The sequence below is a fragment of the Pseudophryne corroboree genome, chromosome 7 (genome assembly GCF_028390025.1).
Source record: "Pseudophryne corroboree isolate aPseCor3 chromosome 7, aPseCor3.hap2, whole genome shotgun sequence".
NCBI lineage: Eukaryota > Metazoa > Chordata > Amphibia > Anura > Myobatrachidae > Pseudophryne > Pseudophryne corroboree.
In genome coordinates, this window is record NC_086450.1 from 64,647,466 (window position 1) to 64,672,805 (window position 25,340).

The 25,340-nt window shown below is 46.9% G+C and overlaps 1 protein-coding gene across 1 annotated transcript in view; it reads right to left on the minus strand.

Moving 5' to 3' along the window:
- Positions 1-1,101: 1,101 nt before the first annotated feature.
- Positions 1,102-25,340, minus strand: part of LOC134944006 (putative mediator of RNA polymerase II transcription subunit 12) — a 62,697-nt gene continuing 38,458 nt past the window's right edge. The window contains exons 3-6 of the mRNA XM_063932550.1: positions 22,891-22,950; positions 22,603-22,815; positions 21,450-21,986; positions 1,102-1,145 (exon numbers count right to left, since the gene is read on the minus strand). Coding sequence (XP_063788620.1) covers positions 1,102-1,145; positions 21,450-21,986; positions 22,603-22,815; positions 22,891-22,950 — 854 coding nt within the window. The remainder of the gene's footprint in view (positions 1,146-21,449; positions 21,987-22,602; positions 22,816-22,890; positions 22,951-25,340) is intronic.

Here is a 25,340-nt window from a genome sequence, read left to right on the forward strand (position 1 = left end):
AAATCACCATAGGCAAACAAATACCACAAATACTATGCTACAGGTTGTCTAATGTTCCACTTCATCACAGACTCCACAGGGCACCAACACAAACACCCAACAATCACACAGCTGCGCAAGCCTCACCATCCCCAAGCCATTTGTATCTCCAAACCAACCACTCTATGCTTACCCATCATTCCACAACTACCCCACCACAAAACACACATTTAAAACTACTCTATGCCAATCAGCCATGAGATATTGAGATTATGATACTTAGCCTTTGGTGCCTGGCGATGATCCAGCCATGCTTCTGAGAGCTCTGTTCTGAGTGCAGCCACATCACATCTGCTCTCTCAGGCAACCAGCAACACTGAAAGACTACCTTCCTGTTTGACCAGTACCTGGGGGAGGGGTCTCTCTAGCTTTGTATATGCTGATCAGGTTCAGCCCTGAAAATCTTAGTAAAGGGTTGGCTTGATCATCCATTGTTCCCAACAAAGTGATCCCAGCTTTTATACATATAATCATATCTATCCGCTGCAATGTCCCACAACTTCACAACCAGCATCACACTAACCCACACATCATTCTGCTTGCTTCAATACCAAACATGATGGGCGCATCTGGTTCTGTTCAGATAATACATATTCATGACATCAATTCATCAGCTAATTCTAAATCTCCATGATGTCTGGTGCTTGGCATTATTATAACCATGTACTGTATGAAACAAGCGCCGAATCCATCTCCGTGCCATGTCCGAGCAAATGCGTGTGTTTCCATATATTGCTGTGCTCGCTGCGCATATTTGCAAGTATAGCGACTTAAATGTGTGCAGTTTGTATGTTCTCTCTATGTAATATTTTTGACTTTGACAGTTATCACTGAGGTCAACATTACTGCCATGCGGGCCACAGTTTAGTTGGACACCAGGGTCACCATGGCCCAGTTGGACAAGAAGATAGGCATCTCACTGGGATCCATCTGCTTGATACTCCGCAAAAACCCTGACCTGAGCAAGTGTTCGGCATGCTGGGAGCCCCATCAGCTTACTCAAGAGCAGAAGGAGGCTCGGATGACTTGGTGCCGCAACATGCTGAGCAGGTTTGATGGTGGTCACTCAAACTCTGGGAGATTATCAGTGGTGATGAATCCTATATCTACAGTTTTGACACCAAGACCAAAGAACAGTCAGTCCAGGTGACCCCAGTTGGAGGTGCGTTGTTTTTGTGGCCTAGAGTGGTCATGTAGCTACCGTACCACTTGTGCAGCAGCACACCGTCACTGTGGACTAGTTCGCCAACCAATGCCTGATGCAAGTGCTGGAAGCCATTTCCAGGTGCCGTCCAAGAACTTGTTCTCGTGGTGCCATTCTCCATCAGTACGAAGTATGGGTACGGGATGATTGTGGTTCTCTTCGGATGATAGGGATTACTCTGGTTCTATTTATTAATATGGATAATGCAATCCCTTCACCGGCGCTAAGAATTCCAATATAACAATTTCACCCTCCTGTTTATGGAGCTCTGTGGTATCAAATCAGGATCCGTTTGATAGATAATTCATGTGCAATAGCCGTCAGTAATACTCCACAGCTGTGTCAATGTACATGGAGAAAAATAAAAAATGGGGGGAGGGGAAGCATAGCAAAATACATTTTTAATACACAAAAAGGTCTAATTCAAACCTGATCGTAGATGTGCGAAAAAAACGCACATCTATGATCAACGGGACTAATTCAGGCAGTGTGCGATCCAACCACAAATTTTGAGAAAAAGATGCGGAGGCATGCGCATCGCCCATCCCGCGCATGCGCCCACATTTTCTGCGGAGGGCCGCAGAAAATGCGATCGCCTCTGCCTGTCAATCTGGCAGAGGCGGTCGCAGGCGGGAGGGTGGGAACAGGCAACACTCCGTTTCCATGGAGGAGATGGAGCGTTGAGTGAGCGGTGCGGCGCAAACTGGGGGCGGAGGCAGCCAATCGGCGGCGTGTCTGGGGCGTGATCATGGCAGTTGTGTGATGTCACACGCAGCCGCCACGATCAAGGACATGGCAGCGGGACTCCTTAGCCATCCTTAGTTTCTGCTAACAAGCAGAAATTGCAATGCGTTTGCAATTTCTGCTTGTTGAACAGGGGGGAGGCGGCAGTCAGCATGCTGGGCAGCCTTGCCCAGTGATGGGCAGCCCCCAGCATGCGATCCAAAGGATTGAAAAGGATTGTGGGGGGGCGGAAGGTGCCCAGCACAGGGCAAGTCCGCACTGCATACCAGGTCCTGTCAATCAGGCAGAGGCGTTCGCACAAGTGAGATGCCATTGCATCTCACTGTGTGCGCACGCACAGTGCGGCTGCTACACGTGTGCACACAGCACAGGCCTTCAGCTTGCATACGCTGCCAAAGCAGCGACCAGGGCTGTCAAGAGAAATCTTGGGCCTCGGTACAACAACCTCCTGGGCTCCAGCGCCCCACCAAACGGGTGTGTGACCACAGCATGCTGGGGGTCTGGCCACACCTCTTTGGGGCATGTCTAACACATGAGAAGCGCCCACTCACAGAAGCATGACATGCCTCCCAGAGAGCCTGGCTGGGCCCAGGTCCTTTTATGGGGGCATGGCCTAAACACTTAGAAAAAAATGTATTTTAAGCACTTCCCTGGCCACACTGCAGCTCAGCATACAGCAGCGTGTGCTGGGCGGAGAAGAAAAGCTGCAGCTACTGCTTCCAGGTAAGGGGGGTGGGGACCTGGGCCCCCCCATCAGACCTGGGCCCAGGTAATTTGTACCCTCTGCCCACCACTCTTGGCGCCACTGACAGCGACCAGGTCTGAATTAGGCCCAAAATACAGACAAATCACATATACAATGGACTTGGATGTCATAAGTCAGAACACTCAAAATGGGATCAAATGTTGAGATAGCTGCAAAATGAGAGTCACTTGCCAGACAAATAGGAACTGGTGTTCAAGCAGTTCCTAAAAGAGCATGTTATGGGTTTAAATGAAGTTTATTGCTGCAATATGGGGGTTTATTTACGAATATTCGTGTTTTGACCGTTTTGAAGGGTGTTTGAACTGGAATGGTATCGGGTGCATTTTACTGCAACTTTTTGAATCCTGATACGGTCATTCACTAAGCTGCCGAGTTTTGCATAATCGTTTTTCCCGATGTCGATGTGATTCGTAATATCAGGCAGTGTTTTACGGGAGTGATGAGTAAAACACTGCCTGAAAAAACACAAGGAAACCCGGCCGGATCTGTGAGATCCGTGCAGGGCTTCATTGTGTACCTTAAAAAGTTCATTAAAGTCTTTAAAATTCTGGAAAAAATTGCGTGGGGTCCCCCTTCCTAAGCATAACCAGCCTCGGGCTCTTTGAGCCGGTCCTGGTTGAAAAAATATGGGGGGGGAAATTACAGGGGTTCCCGCATATTTAATCAACCAGCACCGGGCTCTGCGCCTGGTCCTGGTTCCAAAAATACGGGGGACAAAAATCGTAGGGGTCCCCCGTATTTTTGAAACCAGCACCGGGCTCCACTAGCCAGGTACATAATGCCACAGCCTGGGGACACTTTTATATTGGTCCCTGCGGCCCTGGAATTACATACCCAACTAGTCACCCCTGGCCGGGGTACCCTGGAGGAGTGGGAACCCCTTAAATCAAGGGGTCCCCCCCTCCAGCCACCCAAGGGCCAGGGGTGAAGCCCGAGGCTGTCCCCCCCATCCAAGGGCGGCGGATGGGGGGCTGATAGCCTTTTTGTTAAAATGTGAATATTGTTTTTAGTAGCAGTACTACAAGTCCCAGCAAGCCTCCCCCGCAAGCTGGAACTTGGAGAACCACAAGTACCAGCATGCGGAGGAAAACCGGGCCCGCTGGTACCTGTAGTACTACTACTAAAAAAATACCCCAATAAAAACAGGAGACACACACCTTGAAAGTAAAAGTTTATTCCATACATGCACACCTCCAAACATACATACTTACCTATGTTCACACGAGGGTCGGTCCTCTTCTCCATGTAGAATCCATGGTGTACCTGTGGGAACAATTATACTCACATAATCCAGTGTAGATCGGTCCTCTTCTGTTCTTTTTGTAATCCTCGTACTTTGCAAAATAGAAAAACGGACACCCGACCACGCACTGAAAGGGGCCCCATGTTTTCACATGGGACCCCTTTCCCCGACTGCCAGGAACCCCCCCTGACTTCTGTCTAAGAGGGTTCCTTCAGCCAATCAGGGAGCGCCACGTCGTGGCACCCTCCTGATTGGCTGTGTGCTCCTGTAGTGTCTGACAGGTAGCACACGGCAGTGATACAATGTGGCGCCTATGCGCTTTATTGTAACCAATGGTGGGAACTTTGCGGTCAGCGGTTGACCGAAAGTAACCTCACCGCTGACCACAAAGTTCCCACCATTGGTTACAATGGAGCGCATAGGCTTAAAGAGCCCGAGGCTGGTTATGCTTAGGAGGGGAGACCCGACGCAATTTTTTTTTCTGATTTTACACTAAACAGACCCTTTCCCATAGATAATCATGCACAGATCCCACTGATCCGTGCATGGTTATCCAAACTCGACTGGAAAAAGCAGGTCTATTTTTTTGCTGCTTTTTTTAACGAATCGAAAAAAAACAGACCCGCACTTGAGCACTCAGAAACTAACACCCAAATACGAATTAATAGTGAATGCCCGTATTGTATGAAATAACAGCCGCGTTTGACCGATGGTCTATTCATTCGTATTTCGGAAGGCTGTCATTCAAATCATTACGAATAGACCAGACACTGCCGAGATTGGTGCTTAGTAAATTCCCGGAATGGGACTTAGAAAAAAAAACACAAATCGGCCAAACTCGGATTTTTAGTAAATACTGGCCATAGTATCCCTGACCTCCTTGTCTCCATACAACCATAGGGCTGGAAACTCTATTTACAGTTGTGTCACTAGTTAGTGTCCTGGCAAAGGTTAAGCAGTTTTGAGAACCTTACATCAGGCAATGTGCTGCACATACACAGTTACAGTAGTCTGAGTCTCTCTGGGGCTCACAACTAGACGGAAGACCAGCGTTTTTTTTTAACAGGTGTGTCGTGGCACACTAGGGTTGCCAGGTGTGCTGCCGTCACGCACCCGTGATGCCCACCGCCGCCCACCAGAGAGACCCGCCGCTCCCACCGGCCTGAGATGCTGCCCAGCTGCTGCCGCCATTATTGACCAGCACTGGTAGCATAGCGCTGCAGTTCTGTGAGTGCAGGCCTGGTCACGCACCACACGTCGGATTCATGTCTGCCCGCCCACTGCTGCTCTGTGCTGCCTGCTTCCAGAGCTCCTCACTTCTCCCCACTGACAGGGAAATATTCCAGGTTCCCTTTATACAGGTATCTCCTATATACTAGACCAGATCTGTGACTCATTTCCTAACGCTGGGCGGAGTCACAACGCTGGGCGGAGTTAAAGTCATAGTGGGCGGGATGTACTAACTTTCCCCGCTGCGTTATCTGGCTTTTCTCTGAGCTCCTTGTCTTACAGTATGTCTGCGGTCACTGGTCTCCTCTCTGCTGCTCAGCGCTACCCGTTGCTCCCCCGCGCTACCCGTCTTTTTTCTCCTCTCACTGGCGTCCGCCTTATCACCGCCGCGGCCACTGAGTCCTGCGCTCCCCCTGTCAGTTGCGCATGCGCACTTGTGTCAGCTTCCTGGCAGGTGTACACTGGCTTGTGGGAGCACAGCGCTGACCAAATGCTATGGAGAGTGCAGGACTCAGTGGCCGTTGCGGTGATGAGGTGGATGCCAGTAAGAGGAGAAAAAAGACGGGTAGCGCAGATCTGCACAAATATATAGGAGAATGGCCGGTGACAGGGGCATAAGGAGAGTCCTCACCAGAGAGTGGCGTCTTAGCGGGATCGGCCTCTCCCTGCCCCGTGCTGGAGGAAGGGTCACTGCCCTTATCTGTCAAGAGCCAGCCCCTCCTGCAGGACATCCCGTCCACGGGGCTCAGGAGCATGGGATGCCCGGGGCGGCGGTGTAAGAAGCGGGCTAGGTGAGTGCCGGACTCCGGCCACCTTCCCGCTGCCCCGGGGACTTTTCAAGCACCCAGCACCGGTCTCTCCTCCTTATGGCGGGCCCAGGTGTCACTGGCAAGAGAGCGGCCTCTCAACAGCCTGGGGTCCTGCCAGCAGCTACGGCCATGGAGGGGGGAGCGGCCCAGCAGCAGCGCCAGCAACATCGATCACTGGGATCCAGAGGCCCGGGCTCCCCATACTCCCCGCTCACCTCCTTCAACCTCCTTCGTCAGTCTTCTTTTCTATAAAAGTATGTTAGATATTATGTATAAAGTAAATGGAAATAAATGACAATCTATGCAGGTGATAGAGAGATAAGAAATAAATTTGTATCAATAGTGTATAATAATAGAGAAATGAGAAAGGAGAGAGAAAATGTAGAGGCGAGAAGAACGGTAGAAAAGAAGGAAGAATAATGATAAGAAAAGTGATGAGAAAAAGTGATTGTGTACAGGTTAGAGATGAGCGCCGGAAATTTTTCGGGTTTTGTGTTTTGGTTTTGGGTTCGGTTCCGCGGCCGTGTTTTGGGTTCGACCGCGTTTTGGCAAAACCTCACCGATTTTTTTTTGTCGGATTCGGGTGTGTTTTGGATTCGGGTGTTTTTTTCAAAAAACCCTAAAAAACAGCTTAAATCATAGAATTTGGGGGTTATTTTGATCCCAAAGTATTATTAACCTCAAAAACCATAATTTACACTCATTTTCAGTCTATTCTGAATACCTCACACCTCACAATATTATTTTTAGTCCTAAAATTTGCACCGAGGTCGCTGGATGACTAAGCTAAGCGACCCTAGTGGCCGACACAAACACCTGGCCCATCTAGGAGTGGCACTGCAGTGTCACGCAGGATGTCCCTTCCAAAAAACCCTCCCCAAACAGCACATGACGCAAAGAAAAAAAGAGGCGCAATGAGGTAGCTGTGTGAGTAAGCTAAGCGACCCTAGTGGCCGACACAAACACCTGGCCCATCTAGGAGTGGCACTGCAGTGTCACGCAGGATGTCCCTTCCAAAAAACCCTCCCCAAACAGCACATGACGCAAAGAAAAAAAGAGGCGCAATGAGGTAGCTGTGTGAGTAAGATAAGCGACCCTAGTGGCCGACACAAACACCGGGCCCATCTAGGAGTGGCACTGCAGTGGCACGCAGGATGGCCCTTCCAAAAAACCCTCCCCAAACAGCACATGACGCAAAGAAAAAAAGAGGCGCAATGAGGTAGCTGTGTGAGTAAGATAAGCGACCCTAGTGGCCGACACAAACACCGGGCGCATCTAGGAGTGGCACTGCAGTGTCACGCAGGATGTCCCTTCCAAAAAACCCTCCCCAAACAGCACATGACGCAAAGAAAAAAAGAGGCGCAATGAGGTAGCTGTGTGAGTAAGCTAAGCGACCCTAGTGGCCGACACAAACACCTGGCCCATCTAGGAGTGGCACTGCAGTGTCACGCAGGATGTCCCTTCCAAAAAACCCTCCCCAAACAGCACATGACGCAAAGAAAAAAAGAGGCGCAATGAGGTAGCTGTGTGAGTAAGCTAAGCGACCCTAGTGGCCGACACAAACACCTGGCCCATCTAGGAGTGGCACTGCAGTGTCACGCAGGATGTCCCTTCCAAAAAACCCTCCCCAAACAGCACATGACGCAAAGAAAAAAAGAGGCGCAATGAGGTAGCTGTGTGAGTAAGATAAGCGACCCTAGTGGCCGACACAAACACCGGGCCCATCTAGGAGTGGCACTGCAGTGGCACGCAGGATGGCCCTTCCAAAAAACCCTCCCCAAACAGCACATGACGCAAAGAAAAAAAGAGGCGCAATGAGGTAGCTGTGTGAGTAAGCTAAGCGACCCTAGTGGCCGACACAAACACCGGGCCCATCTAGGAGTGGCACTGCAGTGTCACGCAGGATGTCCCTTCCAAAAAACCCTCCCCAAACAGCACATGACGCAAAGAAAAAAAGAGGCGCAATGAGGTAGCTGTGTGAGTAAGATAAGCGACCCTAGTGGCCGACACAAACACCTGGCCCATCTAGGAGTGGCACTGCAGTGTCACGCAGGATGTCCCTTCCAAAAAACCCTCCCCAAACAGCACATGACGCAAAGAAAAAAAGAGGCGCAATGAGGTAGCTGTGTGAATAAGCTAAGCGACCCTAGTGGCCGACACAAACACCGGGCCCATCTAGGAGTGGCACTGCAGTGTCACGCAGGATGTCCCTTCCAAAAAACCCTCCCCAAACAGCACATGACGCAAAGAAAAAAAGAGGCGCAATGAGGTAGCTGTGTGAGTAAGCTAAGCGACCCTAGTGGCCGACACAAACACCGGGCCCATCTAGGAGTGGCACTGCAGTGTCACGCAGGATGTCCCTTCCAAAAAACCCTCCCCAAACAGCACATGACGCAAAGAAAAAAAGAGGCGCAATGAGGTAGCTGTGTGAGTAAGATAAGCGACCCTAGTGGCCGACACAAACACCGGGCCCATCTAGGAGTGGCACTGCAGTGGCACGCAGGATGGCCCTTCCAAAAAACCCTCCCCAAACAGCACATGACGCAAAAAATTAAATTAAGAAAAATTAATTAATTAATTAAATTAAGAAAAATTAAAGAAAAAAGAGGTGCAAGATGGAATTGTCCTTGGGCCCTCCCACCCACCCTTATGTTGTATAAACAGGACATGCACACTTTAACCAACCCATCATTTCAGTGACAGGGTCTGCCACACGACTGTGACTGAAATGACGGGTTGGTTTGGACCCCCACCAAAAAAGAAGCAATTAATCGCTCCTTGCACAAACTGGCTCTACAGAGGCACGATCTCCACCTCATCATCATCCTCCGATATATCACCGTGTACATCCCCCTCCTCACAGATTATCAATTCGTCCCCACTGGAATCCACCATCTCAGCTCCCTGTGTACTTTGTGGAGGCAATTGCTGCTGGTGAATGTCTCCACGGAGGAATTGATTATAATTCATTTTAATGAACATCATCTTCTCCACATTTTCTGGATGTAACCTCGTACGCCGATTGCTGACAAGGTGAGCGGCGGCACTAAACACTCTTTCGGAGTACACACTTGTGGGAGGGCAACTTAGGTAGAATAAAGCCAGTTTGTGCAAGGGCCTCCAAATTGCCTCTTTTTCCTGCCAGTATAAGTACGGACTGTGTGACGTGCCTACTTGGATGCGGTCACTCATATAATCCTCCACCATTCTTTCAATGGTGAGAGAATCATATGCAGTGACAGTAGACGACATGTCCGTAATCGTTGTCAGGTCCTTCAGTCCGGACCAGATGTCAGCATCAGCAGTCGCTCCAGACTGCCCTGCATCACCGCCAGCGGGTGGGCTCGGAATTCTGAGCCTTTTCCTCGCACCCCTAGTTGCGGGAGAATGTGAAGGAGGAGATGTTGACAGGTCGCGTTCCGCTTGACTTGACAATTTTGTCACCAGCAGGTCTTTGAACCCCAGCAGACTTGTGTCTGCCGGAAAGAGAGATCCAAGGTAGGCTTTAAATCTAGGATCGAGCACGGTGGCCAAAATGTAGTGCTCTGATTTCAACAGATTGATCACCCGTGAATCCTTGTTAAGCGAATTAAGGGCTCCATCCACAAGTCCCACATACCTAGCGGAATCGCTCCGTGTTAGCTCTTCCTTCAATGTCTCCAGCTTCTTCTGCAAAAGCCTGATGAGGGGAATGACCTGACTAAGGCTGGCAGTGTCTGAACTGACTTCACGTGTGGCAAGTTCAAAGGGCATCAGAACCTTGCACAATGTTGAAATCATTCTCCACTGCGCTTGAGACAGGTGCATTCCACCTCCTATATCGTGCTCAATTGTATAGGCTTGAATGGCCTTTTGCTGCTCCTCCAACCTCTGAAGCATATAGAGGGTTGAATTCCACCTCGTTACCACTTCTTGCTTCAGATGATGGCAGGGCAGGTTCAGTTGTTTTTGGTGGTGCTCCAGTCTTCTGTACGTGGTGCCTGTACGCCGAAAGTGTCCCGCAATTCTTCTGGCCACCGACAGCATCTCTTGCACGCCCCTGTCGTTTTTTAAAAAATTCTGCACCACCAAATTCAAGGTATGTGCAAAACATGGGACGTGCTGGAATTTGCCCATATTTAATGCACACACAATATTGCTGGCGTTGTCCGATGCCACAAATCCACAGGAGAGTCCAATTGGGGTAAGCCATTCCGCGATGATCTTCCTCAGTTGCCGTAAGAGGTTTTCAGCTGTGTGCGTATTCTGGAAAGCGGTGATACAAAGCGTAGCCTGCCTAGGAAAGAGTTGGCGTTTGCGAGATGCTGCTACTGGTGCCGCCGCTGCTGTTCTTGCGGCGGGAGTCCATACATCTACCCAGTGGGCTGTCACAGTCATATAGTCCTGACCCTGCCCTGCTCCACTTGTCCACATGTCCGTGGTTAAGTGGACATTGGGTACAACTGCATTTTTTAGGACACTGGTGAGTCTTTTTCTGACGTCCGTGTACATTATCGGTATCGCCTGCCTAGAGAAGTGGAACCTAGATGGTATTTGGTAACGGGGGCACACTACCTCAAGAAATTGCCTAGTTCCCTGTGAACTAACGGCGGATACCGGACGCACGTCTAACACCAACATAGTTGTCAAGGCCTCAGTTATCCGCTTTGCAGCAGGATGACTGCTGTGATATTTCATCTTCCTCGCAAAGGACTGTTGGACAGTCAATTGCTTACTGGAAGTAGTACAAGTGGGCTTACGACTTCCCCTCTGGGATGACCATCGACTCCCAGCAGCAACAACAGCAGCGCCAGCAGCAGTAGGCGTTACACGCAAGGATGCATCGGAGGAATCCCAGGCAGGAGAGGAATCGTCAGAATTGCCAGTGACATGGCCTGCAGGACTATTGGCATTCCTGGGGAAGGAGGAAATTGACACTGAGGGAGTTGGTGGGGTGGTTTGCGTGAGCTTGGTTACAAGAGGAAGGGATTTACTGGTCAGTGGACTGCTTCCGCTGTCGCCCAAAGTTTTTGAACTTGTCACTGACTTATTATGAATGCGCTGCAGGTGACGTATAAGGGAGGATGTTCCGAGGTGGTTAACGTCCTTACCCCTACTTATTACAGCTTGACAAAGGCAACACACGGCTTGACAAATGTTGTCCGCATTTCTGGTGAAATACTTCCACACCGAAGAGCTGATTTTATTGGTATTTTGACCAGGCATGTCAATGGCCCTATTCCTCCCACGGACAACAGGTGTCTCCCCGGGTGCCTGACTTAAACAAACCACCTCACCATCAGAATCCTCCTGGTCAATTTCCTCCCCAGCGCCAGCAACACCCATATCCTCCTCATCCTGGTGTACTTCAACACTGACATCTTCAATCTGACTATCAGGAACTGGACTGCGGGTGCTCCTTCCAGCACTTGCAGGGGGCGTGCAAATGGTGGAAGGCGCATGCTCTTCACGTCCAGTGTTGGGAAGGTCAGGCATCGCAACCGACACAATTGGAGTCGGACTCTCCTTGTGGATTTGGGATTTCGAAGAACGCACAGTTCTTTGCGGTGCTTTTGCCAGCTTGAGTCTTTTCATTTTTCTAGCGAGAGGCTGAGTGCTTCCATCCTCATGTGAAGCTGAACCACTAGCCATGAACATAGGCCAGGGCCTCAGCCGTTCCTTGCCACTCCGTGTGGTAAATGGCATATTGGCAAGTTTACGCTTCTCCGACGACAATTTTATTTTAGATTTTGGAGTCCTTTTTTTACTGATATTTGGTGTTTTGGATTTTACATGCTCTGTACTATGACATTGGGCATCAGCCTTGGCAGACGACGTTGCTGGCATTTCATCGTCTCGGCCATGACTAGTGGCAGCAGCTTCAGCACGAGGTGGAAGTGGATCTTGATCTTTCCCTAATTTTGGAACCTCAACATTTTTGTTCTCCATATTTTAATAGGCACAACTAAAAGGCACCTCAGGTAAACAATGGAGATGGATGGATACTAGTATACAATTATGGATGGACTGCCGAGTGCCGACACAGAGGTAGCTACAGCCGTGGACTACCGTACTGTGTCTGCTGCTAATATAGACTGGATGATAATGAGATGAAATCAATATAATATCACTAGTACTGCAGCCGGACAGGTATGTATATTTATTATGTAATGACTGATGACGGACCTGCTGGACACTGTCAGCTCAGCAGCACCGCAGACTGCTACAGTAAGCTACTATACTATAGTAGTATGTACAAAGAAGAAAGAAAAAAAAAACCACGGGGAGGTGGTATACAATTATGGATGGACTGCCGAGTGCCGACACAGAGGTAGCTACAGCCGTGGACTACCGTACTGTGTCTGCTGCTAATATAGACTGGATGATAATGAGATGAAATCAATATAATATCACTAGTACTGCAGCCGGACAGGTATGTATATTTATTATGTAATGACTGATGACGGACCTGCTGGACACTGTCAGCTCAACAGCACCGCAGACTGCTACAGTAAGCTACTATACTATAGTAGTATGTACAAAGAAGAAAGAAAAAAAAAACCACGGGGAGGTGGTATACAATTATGGATGGACTGCCGAGTGCCGACACAGAGGTAGCTACAGCCGTGGACTACCATACTGTGTCTGCTGCTAATATAGACTGGATGATAATGAGATGAAATCAATATAATATCACTAGTACTGCAGCCGGACAGGTATGTATATTTATTATGTAATGACTGATGACGGACCTGCTGGACACTGTCAGCTCAGCAGCACCGCAGACTGCTACAGTAAGCTACTATACTATAGTAGTATGTACAAAGAAGAAAGAAAAAAAAAAACCACGGGAGGTGGTATACAACTATGGATGGACTGCCGAGTGCCGACACAGAGGTAGCTACAGCCGTGGACTACCGTACTGTGTCTGCTGCTAATATAGACTGGATGATAATGAGATGAAATCAATATAATATCACTAGTACTGCAGCCGGACAGGTATGTATATTTATTATGTAATGACTGATGACGGACCTGCTGGACACTGTCAGCTCAGCAGCACCGCAGACTGCTACAGTAAGCTACTATACTATAGTAGTATGTACAAAGAAGAAAGAAAAAAAAAAACCACGGGGAGGTGGTATACAATTATGGATGGACTGCCGAGTGCCGACACAGAGGTAGCTACAGCCGTGGACTACCGTACTGTGTCTGCTGCTAATATAGACTGGATGATAATGAGATGAAATCAATATAATATCACTAGTACTGCAGCCGGACAGGTATGTATATTTATTATGTAATGACTGATGACGGACCTGCTGGACACTGTCAGCTCAGCAGCACCGCAGACTGCTACAGTAAGCTACTATACTATAGTAGTATGTACAAAGAAGAAAGAAAAAGAAAAAAACCACGGGGAGGTGGTATACAATTATGGATGGACTGCCGAGTGCCGACACAGAGGTAGCTACAGCCGTGGACTACCGTACTGTGTCTGCTGCTATATAGACTGGATGATAATGAGATGAAATCAATATAATATCACTAGTACTGCAGCCGGACAGGTATGTATATTTATTATGTAATGACTGATGACGGACCTGCTGGACACTGTCAGCTCAACAGCACCGCAGACTGCTACAGTAAGCTACTATACTATAGTAGTATGTACAAAGAAGAAAGAAAAAAAAAAACCACGGGGAGGTGGTATACAATTATGGATGGACTGCCGAGTGCCGACACAGAGGTAGCTACAGCCGTGGACTACCATACTGTGTCTGCTGCTAATATAGACTGGATGATAATGAGATGAAATCAATATAATATCACTAGTACTGCAGCCGGACAGGTATGTATATTTATTATGTAATGACTGATGACGGACCTGCTGGACACTGTCAGCTCAGCAGCACCGCAGACTGCTACAGTAAGCTACTATACTATAGTAGTATGTACAAAGAAGAAAGAAAAAAAAACCCACGGGGAGGTGGTATACAATTATGGATGGACTGCCGAGTGCCGACACAGAGGTAGCTACAGCCGTGGACTACCGTACTGTGTCTGCTGCTAATATAGACTGGATGATAATGAGATGAAATCAATATAATATCACTAGTACTGCAGCCGGACAGGTATGTATATTTATTATGTAATGACTGATGACGGACCTGCTGGACACTGTCAGCTCAGCAGCACCGCAGACTGCTACAGTAAGCTACTATACTATAGTAGTATGTACAAAGAAGAAAGAAAAAAAAAAAACCACGGGGAGGTGGTATACAATTATGGATGGACTGCCGAGTGCCGACACAGAGGTAGCTACAGCCGTGGACTACCGTACTGTGTCTGCTGCTAATATAGACTGGATGATAATGAGATGAAATCAATATAATATCACTAGTACTGCAGCCGGACAGGTATGTATATTTATTATGTAATGACTGATGACGGACCTGCTGGACACTGTCAGCTCAGCAGCACCGCAGACTGCTACAGTAAGCTACTATACTATAGTAGTATGTACAAAGAAGAAAGAAAAAGAAAAAAACCACGGGGAGGTGGTATACAATTATGGATGGACTGCCGAGTGCCGACACAGAGGTAGCTACAGCCGTGGACTACCGTACTGTGTCTGCTGCTAATATAGACTGGATGATAATGAGATGAAATCAATATAATATCACTAGTACTGCAGCCGGACAGGTATGTATATTTATTATGTAATGACTGATGACGGACCTGCTGGACACTGTCAGCTCAGCAGCACCGCAGACTGCTACAGTAAGCTACTATACTATAGTAGTATGTACAAAGAAGAAAGAAAAAAAAAAAACCACGGGGAGGTGGTATACAATTATGGATGGACTGCCGAGTGCCGACACAGAGGTAGCTACAGCCATGGACTAACGTACTGTGTCTGCTGCTAATATAGACTGGATGATAATGAGATGAAATCAATATAATATCACTAGTACTGCAGCCGGACAGGTATGTATATTTATTATGTAATGACTGATGACGGACCTGCTGGACACTGTCAGCTCAGCAGCACCGCAGACTGCTACAGTAAGCTACTATACTATAGTAGTATGTACAAAGAAGAAAGAAAAAAAAAAAAACCACGGGGAGGTGGTATACAATTATGGATGGACTGCCGAGTGCCGACACAGAGGTAGCTACAGCCGTGGACTAACGTACTGTGTCTGCTGCTAATATAGACTGGATGATAGTGAGATGAAATCAATATATATGTATATATAATATCACTAGTACTGCAGCCGGACAGGTATATATATTTATTATGTAATGACTGATGACGGACCTGCTGGACACTGTCAGCTCAGCAGCACCGCAGACTGCTACAGTAAGCTACTATAGTAGTATGTATAAAGAAGAATGAAAAAAAAAAAACCACGGATAGGTGGTATACAATATTATATATATATATATATATATTATATACAATTATATATATATATATATATATATATATATATATATATTAAACTGGTGGTGGTGATTGATTATTAAACTGGTGGTCAGGTCACTGGTCACACTATCAGCAACTTGCAAGTAGTACTCCTAAGCAGACAATCACAAAATATATTATACTGGTCTGGTGGTCAGTGTGGTCACAATGGCAGTGTGGCACTGACTCTGGCAGCAAAAGTGTGCACTGTACGTTATATGTACTCCTGAGTCCTGCTCTCAGACTCTAACTGCTCCCCACTGTCAGTGTCTCCCCCACAAGTCAGATAATTAATACAGTCACACTATCTAATCTATATCACTTCAGCAAGTAGTAGTAGTATAGTAGTACTCCTCCTAATAATGCTCCCCAAAATTACTACTACTGTGTCTCTCTCTACTGTCTCACTCTCTTCTCTAAACGGAGAGGACGCCAGCCACGTCCTCTCCCTATGAATCTCAATGCACGTGTGAAAATGGCGGCGACGCGCGGCTCCTTATATAGAATCCGAGTCTCGCGATAGAATCCGAGCCTCGCGAGAATCCGACAGCGGGATGATGACGTTCGGGCGCGCTCGGGTTAACCGAGCAAGGCGGGAAGATCCGAGTCGCTCGGACCCGTGTAAAAAAAACTGAAGTTCGGGCGGGTTCGGTTTCCGAGGAACCGAACCCGCTCATCTCTAGTACAGGTATGATGTTATCATCTTTGTAATACATGTTGCCTGTTTGAAGTGCCTCATTATGAACGTAAAGAATGGAAACAAAAATAAAAATAAATATAATTAAAAATAAAAATAATAATAACTATAAAAATAAATAGAAAGGAAGACTAACAGAGGTTTAATTACCAACTCACATGTTAGGAGCGATAATAAGTAGGACTACAAGACACACAGATATTTCTGCAGCGGGGTACACTGGTATTCCACAGGGAATAACATCAGGGTGTAGAGTTGGATCTTGATCCGAGGCACCAACAGGCTAAAGCTTTGACTGTTCCCAGGATGCACTGTACCTCTATATCCCAGCCTCCAGGCACTGGAGCTCAATTTGTAAGTTGATGCCTGCAGTGCAGGTCACTAACAGGTGGGGCTGCGTTAGGCAGCCCTGACAAGAGCTTTTTTAGAAGACTTCAAGGGCCGCAGCACTTTCTTTATGACATGCTGTGCTCTGGCTCCATCACCTCCCTCAGCGGCGCTGCATACTCCCGTGGCCTGGTTCCCGGGTACTCGCAGCAGAGACACACGGTTTTCTTCAGGCACACCACCGCTGTTATTCTCCAGGATCGCGTGGCTGCACTTGAAGAAGGGAGGTAAGGTAAATCACAATCCGGTTGCGGTCCCAGGAGATGGACCGCGCCGCTGGCGTGGACACTGTGTCGCACAGGGACCCCACTATATACACCAGGGCAAGGAGCACAGGTCGGATTTATTAAAATCCATTTGCAAAAGGCTCCACAGTACCCGGTGGTGAAGTCCAGCAGAGGGGATAAGGCGCTGACCTGTAGCCCCTCCCCCAGCTCCGGGCGCCATCTACTGCTGGTGTTCCCGCCCTGGAGCTGCATCTCTCTCTCTCCCTCACTCCCTGAAGAGATTTTGGCACCATTGCATAGCTGGGCTGTTCTCCGGGACAGCTGGGCACTGTTTCCTCTGTAAAGCCACCTGTATCATCAGCGCTGTGCATTTACAGAGACTTAAGTATTCTACATGTCATTTTAGACAGTTAAGAACAAGTGTACTGCTATCTGAATATTTACTACAAGTATTCTGTGATATACATCCTGTGTTTACTGTGCATTGTTATATCTGTATACGTACATATCTATATGTAATTACTAGTCCAGTGCAGTTTTATTCTTATATGTGATAATTCCTGTATTGTACCTGTGACTGAGTGTGCCTATAGCTGCTGTGTGGATTCCACTCTTGTGTATCACACGTTTGCTATCACTATATTCTGTACCCTGGGGAACTAGGTGCGTCATGATCTCATATAATATATAGTGCTACACAGGGTATACGGTTTGTATTTCTCACTGTTTTTTTCAGTCACCCCACACCGCTTATATCCTCTGTATTTACTGTCACAAAACACAGGGGATTATTTGCTGTTTTTTTGTGTTTGTCTGGCTATATTGTACTATTACATCCTAAGGCTACATCCCACATGGTGTCTGCTACACAGGGTGGGACATTCGCGGACACTCCTGCAGCATGCAGTGCTGTCGTTATGGATTCACCAGTGGGGGGAAGTGTTAGCTGCTGGTTCAGGCGCTGGGGGTCATACATCTCCCAGTCCGTCTGTGGCACCTGTGATCAATCAAATATGCTGACTATGCTTGTAACGCATCTCACGCCCCCTGTCGGGCCTCCTGTGCCATTGCAGCCACATATTGTCCCTGTAATTAATCCGCCATGTGCGGATACTTTGTCTACCCAGTTACAGCAATTAAATCAGACTTTGGTTAGACAAAAGTCCACCTCACGTCCCTCTGGGGCCAAGGGGTCATGTAAGCTGCCATTTCTTCCTCACAATCCACTAATATTTTGGATAATTCTTCCGATGAAGATGGAAAATATACTGATCCGTCAGACACTGAAACAGTTGCTTCTGATGAGCAATCTGCAACTCAGGTTGATGTTCCTGACCTTGTGGAGGCTATCAAGCTGATTCTCCAAATTGATGATGACATTGAGCCTCCTGTTACATCTAAGAAACCTGATAAGTTTAAAAGTCAGAAGGTTGCTAAAGTAGTTTTACCAATTCTGACTTCTTAATTGACATACGTCAGTAATCCTGGTCATCTCCAGGAAAGAAGTTTTCCCTGTCTGAAAAGATGCTAGCTCGTTATCCTATCCCTGTGGAGTTGAGCAACAAGTGGGAAACTCCGGTGGACTCTAATGTCGCCCGTCTTGTGGTGTCCTCTACTCTGCCTGTCACCACTGTCACCTCACTGAAGGAACCAACAGATAAGCGCGTGGAGGGATGCCTGAAGTCTATTTACACTCTTACTGGTGCTGTACATAGACCCACTATGGCTGCCTCTTGGGCGGCAAAAGGAATTGAAGCATGGGTTCAGGCAATTGAGGAGGAGCTACCTCAGGATTTTTCTGACACTGCCAGACAATATCTGTCATATATTACCACAGCCTCTCACTATATTCAGGAGGCGGCCTCTGATGCAGGGGTCATGGCAGTCAAGGCTTCTACTGCGTCTATCCTGGCTCGCCGGATTCTGTGGTTGAGGCCCTAGAAAGTGGACCTGGACTCTAAAAAGACCTTGGAGATACTTCCTTTCAAGGGAGTCATCCTGTTTGGGGAAGATCTGAATAAGATTGTGACTGACTTGGCGATGGCCAAGACTGTATTTCTCCCAAGTACTAATCCTTCTGCTCAGAAAGCTAAGAGTACCACTTTTCGTTCCTTTCGACCTCCAAGTAAAGCAAAAGGTCAGGCGTACCCGAGACAGGCTCATACTTCCAAAACCACTAAGCCCAAATCTAAATAATCCTGGGCCGCCCGTCAGCCTGCTTCCAAACAAGACAAGCCTGCTGCATGATGGGGCGGGCCTCACCCTGGGGGACCCCAGGGTGGGAGGCCGACTTCTGCAGTTCACCCAGGCCTGGTTAAAGACCACTTCGGACGCCTGGGTACGGGAAGTTGTCTCTCACGAGTACGCAATCTCTTTCAAGAGACGTCCCCATCGCCAGTTCAACGGTTATCCCCTCGGATCCGTTGAAAGCGCAAGCTCTACACCTGGTTGTACAATCCCTTCTGGAAACAGGAGTGGTAGTGCCGGTACCTCTGTCCCAGAGAGACAAGGGGGTATATTTACTAAGCTCCCGATTTTGACCGTGATGGCGTTTTTTGTTCTAAGTGGCATCTCGGTCATTTACTAAACAGTAATCACGGCAGTGATGAGGCCATTCGTATTTTTTTTCTTGTCCAAGTGAAAAATTACGAATGAATACACCATCGGTCAAATTACGCCTGTTTAGATGTGAATCTCGGTCATTTACTAACCATTCGTAATTGTATTTGCTGCCGCGAAAATGGTTTCGCGGCCGCGAAAAATTACGATTCGCATTTTTTTCCTAAAAAAAAACGCGCCAGCCTTTGAAAACCGCGTTTACATGTGAACTGAATTATCCATTACTCACACCTGTTTTTTTGGCCCTATAAAAGTGTTTCAGGCACATTCTGAACTTCTCTCACTCTGAAATGGCGGCTGTGGTGTGTGGCAATGGATTTTTGTTGGCTGTGGGATACGTTAGACTGCTCCATGAGAATTCCAGGAATCAGGACCAGGTAAGTGAACATGGCCAACAGGTTGTCCAGGTACCGCGGAGGCTGCGCCAGCCTCGTTTTTTTAGAGGTCGTTTAAACCTAAATGCATTGTCCGATGATAGGGTCATACAGATGTTCCGCCTAAATAGAAACAACATTTTTCACCTGTATGACCTTGTCAAACTGGGCATAGACCCTGAGACAGCACGCTCTCGCTCTGTCTCAGGCCTACACAAACTCCTGGCTGTGTTACACTTTATGGCTACTGGGAGCTTCCAGGCTGTGGCAGGCGACGTCATTGGGATCTCACAGCCCACCTTTTCAAAATCTTTGATGCAGGTGAGTCTAAAAATACATATGCGGTTATGGCTAAGTGTTGCTTGTGTAAGTTGAAACACCACAGTATTGTAGAGAATACCTAACATGACACTCACCTTAGCTTATTTAATGTCCACTCAGGTTTTGGATGTGTTGGAGCCACACATTAAAGCCTCAATCTGCTTCCCTACTGAGGAGTCGGAGTGGAGTGCTGTCAGGGTAGCTTTCTATGAGCTTGCTGGCATGCCCAATGTGCTGGGGGCCATAGATTGCACACACGTTCAGCTGAGATCACCTAAGGGCCGCCAGTATATATATACTAATAGGCATATGGATCAATCAACTAATGTCCAGGTGGTCTGTGATGCAAACTTAAAAATTATGAGTGTTGTTGCAGGTTACCCTGGTGCCTGCCATGACTCCTTCATCCTCAGTCAGTCATCGCTCTTCGATAAATTTGAGGAGGGACAAATGCCTGATGGCTGGCTGTTGGGTATGTTGAAAATGTTATGTGTGTATGTCTTTTAACCACAGCCTAGATTTTGGAGGAGGTGAGAGAATAATCTAACATATGTCCTAATGTTGACTATATATGTTTTTCAGGTGATGGGGGTTACGGCTGCTACTCTTGGCTCCTTACTCCATTGTCCCTACCTGATTCTCCTGCTGAACACAGTTATAATCATGCACATAAGGCTACGCGGAATGTGATAGAAAGATGTTTTGGGGTGCTGAAGTCACGTTTTCGGTGTCTTGATAAATCTGGTGGCCTTTTGTTGTATAGTCCCTCAAAGGTGACTCGAATTGTGTTCTGCTGCTGTTTTCTCCATAATCTGTGTTTAAGTCAACATCTGGCACATGGTGAGGGAGAAAGCAGTCAGCAAGCAGAGGAGTTAGATACATCTGGTGACAGTGTGAGTACAATTGTAGGGAGGCAGGTACGTCAAGAAGTGATCCTGCGATATTTTACAGGTAAGTTTTATTATGCTGTAATTATCCTTCACTAAACACTTTGCTCTACTTTCTATTGTGTGTTCTGTTACTTACTGTTTGTTGTTTATAGTGGTGTGTCCATTGTGCTTAGTTGATGCTAACAAAACATTTACAGTCATTACCCTTGAAAAACATAACTACATACATACAGACCAGCTTCTTAAATTTTGGAGACGGACACAGGAATGTGTTTTTTTAACAAATTCTTTTATTTATTTGCACAAAAAGTTTTATGTTATTTTTTTCTTTTGTGTGTGCTGGGTGCTGGCTCACTGGCACGTGCTCTTGATGAACGCCGGACAGGGGAGGTTACTGGCGTTTGAACAGGGGTCGTGGTTCCCGAGCTGGAGGTAACTTGCTGAGCACCCATCATAGCAATATTGCTGCTCAGATTATTTAAACTGGCAATCAGCTGAGTGTTTGTAGCAGTGTGGCTGGCTACAATCCTGGATAAGGCCTCATTCACCACTTGATTGTGTTGAATTATCTGAACTAGTGCCTGCTGATGTCGCTGTTGTTCATCTATAATGCGGGATAAATTAGCATTCATTTGGCTGTTTTCTGCCCTAATTTGCTCCATAGAGGTAGCCATTCTCCCTACTTGTACTATTAGTCTGCCCGAGTTGCGACTAATACGCGGTAGATGATGGGGCAGACTGGCAAGGTGTTGTGTATGTTGGGTCAGGGTGGCATTGCTTTGGGCCTGTTGGCTTGTCCAACTTGCCCAAAAATCGTCCGGAATTTGGCTTGGGGGCGGAGCTTGTGGCAGTTGTGGACTGCTGGATGGTTGGGGTATATCCTGCAACTGGATTGGCATGCTTGGATCCACAGCTGTTAATTGCAGTGTGAAGGATGGCTGTTGTTCTGGTCCCTGCTGGTCCTCGGCGGACATCAGGTTGTGCTCTGTATGGGGTAGGCAGCATGCAATGTTGTAATTTTTAGAATTTGTCAAGGCTAATGCAACACATTATTACATTCCTAAAACTACATTTTTGCATTAGTAGCTCTTGTTTTTTGCAACTTAAAAAATTGTTAACATTTTTTGATAAAAAAAACAACACAGGCGCAAACATTGGCAAATTAGCATATTCCTCACCTAACTAACTTCCCTCCACAACATTACACTGTTAGATTCCCTCCCCTCACCACGATATAGACTACTTACCTGTATAGTCCAGAGGAGCTGAGCAAGTAAGCCATCTACATACTGGACAGGGGCGATGTGTGAACACTGTAATAGGTTTTTTTTTTGGGCCCAAAATTTATTTGTCTTCATATTTTTGAAAAATGTGAACGTGTGTGTGCTTAATGTATACTCAAATCTGTTCTTTTCATACAAATAGGTTGTCTAGACCATCCACTAAGACCTTATCTATTTTTAATAAAGCACCTTGAGCAATTGAAGACGTGACATCACATTGCTTGTTGAGGAAAACATGTAAACTCCAAACCAACTAACAACATCTTAAGTGTACTGTGTATATTATTGCTTATGTGTTTAATTTATGTTTTTACTCACCAGATAACTGAGGTGATCTGGGCTCATCACTCTGCGAACTCGCCAATAGTGCCAGTGGTGGCTGGGGTGACACTGCCGATAGTCTTCGCCTGGGTGGGGATGATGGAGGTGCAGAATCAGAGCCAAGACGCCGTGTCTTAGTTGGCCTCCTGGGTAAGTGTCCCAAGCCCTGTGATGGGCGCCTTACAGGAGGTCGGCTTCCAGAAGCAGAACCTAGGTGCAAAATTTAGCTTTATTATTTTGTACTTCTATGTGTTTTCAGAATATGTGACTACAGTGAAGACTTACCTGCAATACCACCATCATCCTGACTGGTCTGAGGCCTGTCTGGGCGGCTGGTCTGTGTGACTGTGGAAAAAGTGACCCCAACATTATTACCATGTTTTTTGTCAAATGAACCAGTGAAAACCATTAATGTACTGTAAGCATCTATTTGGTTTGGTTTCCAAAAAAAAAATAAGCTTAAGAGCTTCTATATTCATGATTTTTAGTTGAATATCAAAATGTACTTGATGTGGCACACAATAAAGTTTATACCTAAAAGATTTTGGACTCAGATATTGCAGAGATTCAGTACTTGGCAATTTTAAAATAATTTAATGTTTTAAAAATTGCCCCGCTTTTAAGTTTTTACTTAAAACAAATACATTTTGAGGTTTTAAAACAAACACACATGTTCAAGCATTATCGCAAAAAATTGCACCAAAAAAAAAAAAAAAAACATTTAAAAAAACTGCACGTTTTTGTTATAAAAAAAAAAAAAAAGGAGCAAAAAAACACATTCAAAAAACAAACACACCTTAAGGGAGCATAGGCATGCAATCTGTTTTTTGCAAAAAAAAACATCCTTAAAACTTTAAAAATTACATTAAAGAAATTGAACACACATTTTAAGAACAATAATACAAAACAAACTTACCATCCTGCGTGGGTCGGTCCGAATCCCGGACATGAGTAGCAGACACCACCTCGCCAGGAATCAATGCCCGCACAGGCTCCTCCCAGTCCCGATAGCTTACACGTAAAGGTGGCCCACCTCCGGTTCTACGTGCAGATTTGGACTCTTTGGCCATCTTGGCCTTGACACGCCGCTTAATATCGTAAAATCGCTTGCGGCACGTGTCCTCTGTCCGCCTCACCACACCCTCACTATTTACAGCAAGTATAACTTGCCCCCACAGGGCAGACTTCCTGCGGGAGGACACCCTGGCAGCATCCTGACCAAACAATTGGCGATGGTGCTTCATCAGCTCACGTACCAACGCCATGTTTTCAGCATAGCTGAACTTTATATTCCTGCCAGTCTTGGTAGTGGTGCGTGGCTGCGGAGCCACAACACCATCACTATCACTGGAAAATCCAGCAACAGGCACCCCCTCCTCCTCCTCCTCACTAACCTCCTCCCTCTCACTACCCCCCTCCACCTCACTACCAGCCTCCACCTCACTACCAGCCTCCACCTCACTACCAGCCTCCACCTCACTACCAGCCTCCACCTCACTAACCTCCGCCACCACACTGACCTCTGAGTCGGACATGACAAACAACATAAAACACTGAAAAATGAAAACACAAAACACACTCCTCCACTACTCCTACTACACACCACACAGCCAACACACGCTCACTCACTCACAAACAATGACAAAAGACTGAAATAATAAAACAAGGACAAAAAAGCTTACAAACTGGGAAAAAACAATACTACAAAGTTCACAAGACTCCTAACACACACAGTACAGCACTCAACAATCACCAAACTCCTCTCCAAATCCACCAAAAACTCCACCAAACTCACCAACTCCAAATACACCTTCCTCTCTCCTCTCCACTAGCTAAACCCACGAGGTGCGGAGTGTTTGGGGCGTTTTTATAGTAACATGCACAGACACTCCTCCTTTACGAATACAACCAATCACGGCCGCGTGACGTAAACGAAACTTAGAAGTCAAAACGCGGCAGCAAATTCCAAATCACTGCCGTAACAGACTTGTGACGCAGTCGTAAAAAAAAACCCCCAACGCGGCCGCGAAATAGCAAACGCGGCCGCAATCAACAGCAGAAAAGCACGAATGACATCGACATCGGAAGATTGAAAAAATACGAATACGAACGCTTAGTAAATGAGTCGTAATCAATTCAAAAAGTTGCAAGTTTACACTGTCGATGTCAGTCGCGATTGAACTTGAACATGATTCTGAAATATACGAATCTTAGTAAATAAACCCCAAGGGGTACTATTCGACCCTGTTTCTAATTCCGAAACCGAATGGGTCTTTCCGGCCTATACTCAACCTCAAATCATTAAACAAGTTTGTAAGAGTGTCCAAATTCCGTATGGAAACTCTGTGCTCTGTTGTGCTGGCCATGGAACTCGAGGACTATATGGTATCCCTGGACATACAGGATGCTTACCTGCACATACCTATTGCCATTTTGCATCAGCAATATCTGCGGTTTGCTATTGGCAACCTTCATTTTCAATTCCAGGCTCTGCCATTTGGACTGGCCATGCCACCTCGGATTTTCACCAAGGTAATGGCCGTGATGACGGCTTTTCTCCGTCATTAGGGAATCAGAATCCTGCCATATCTGGACGACTTGCTGATTCTGGCGAACTCCCAAGAGTCCTCCTCAGTCAACTGGAGATGTCGGTCAAATTCCTTCAAGCCCATGGGTGGCTCATCAATTGGAAGAAGTCCTCGCTGGTCCCTGCCTGGAGCATGGTGCACCTGGGG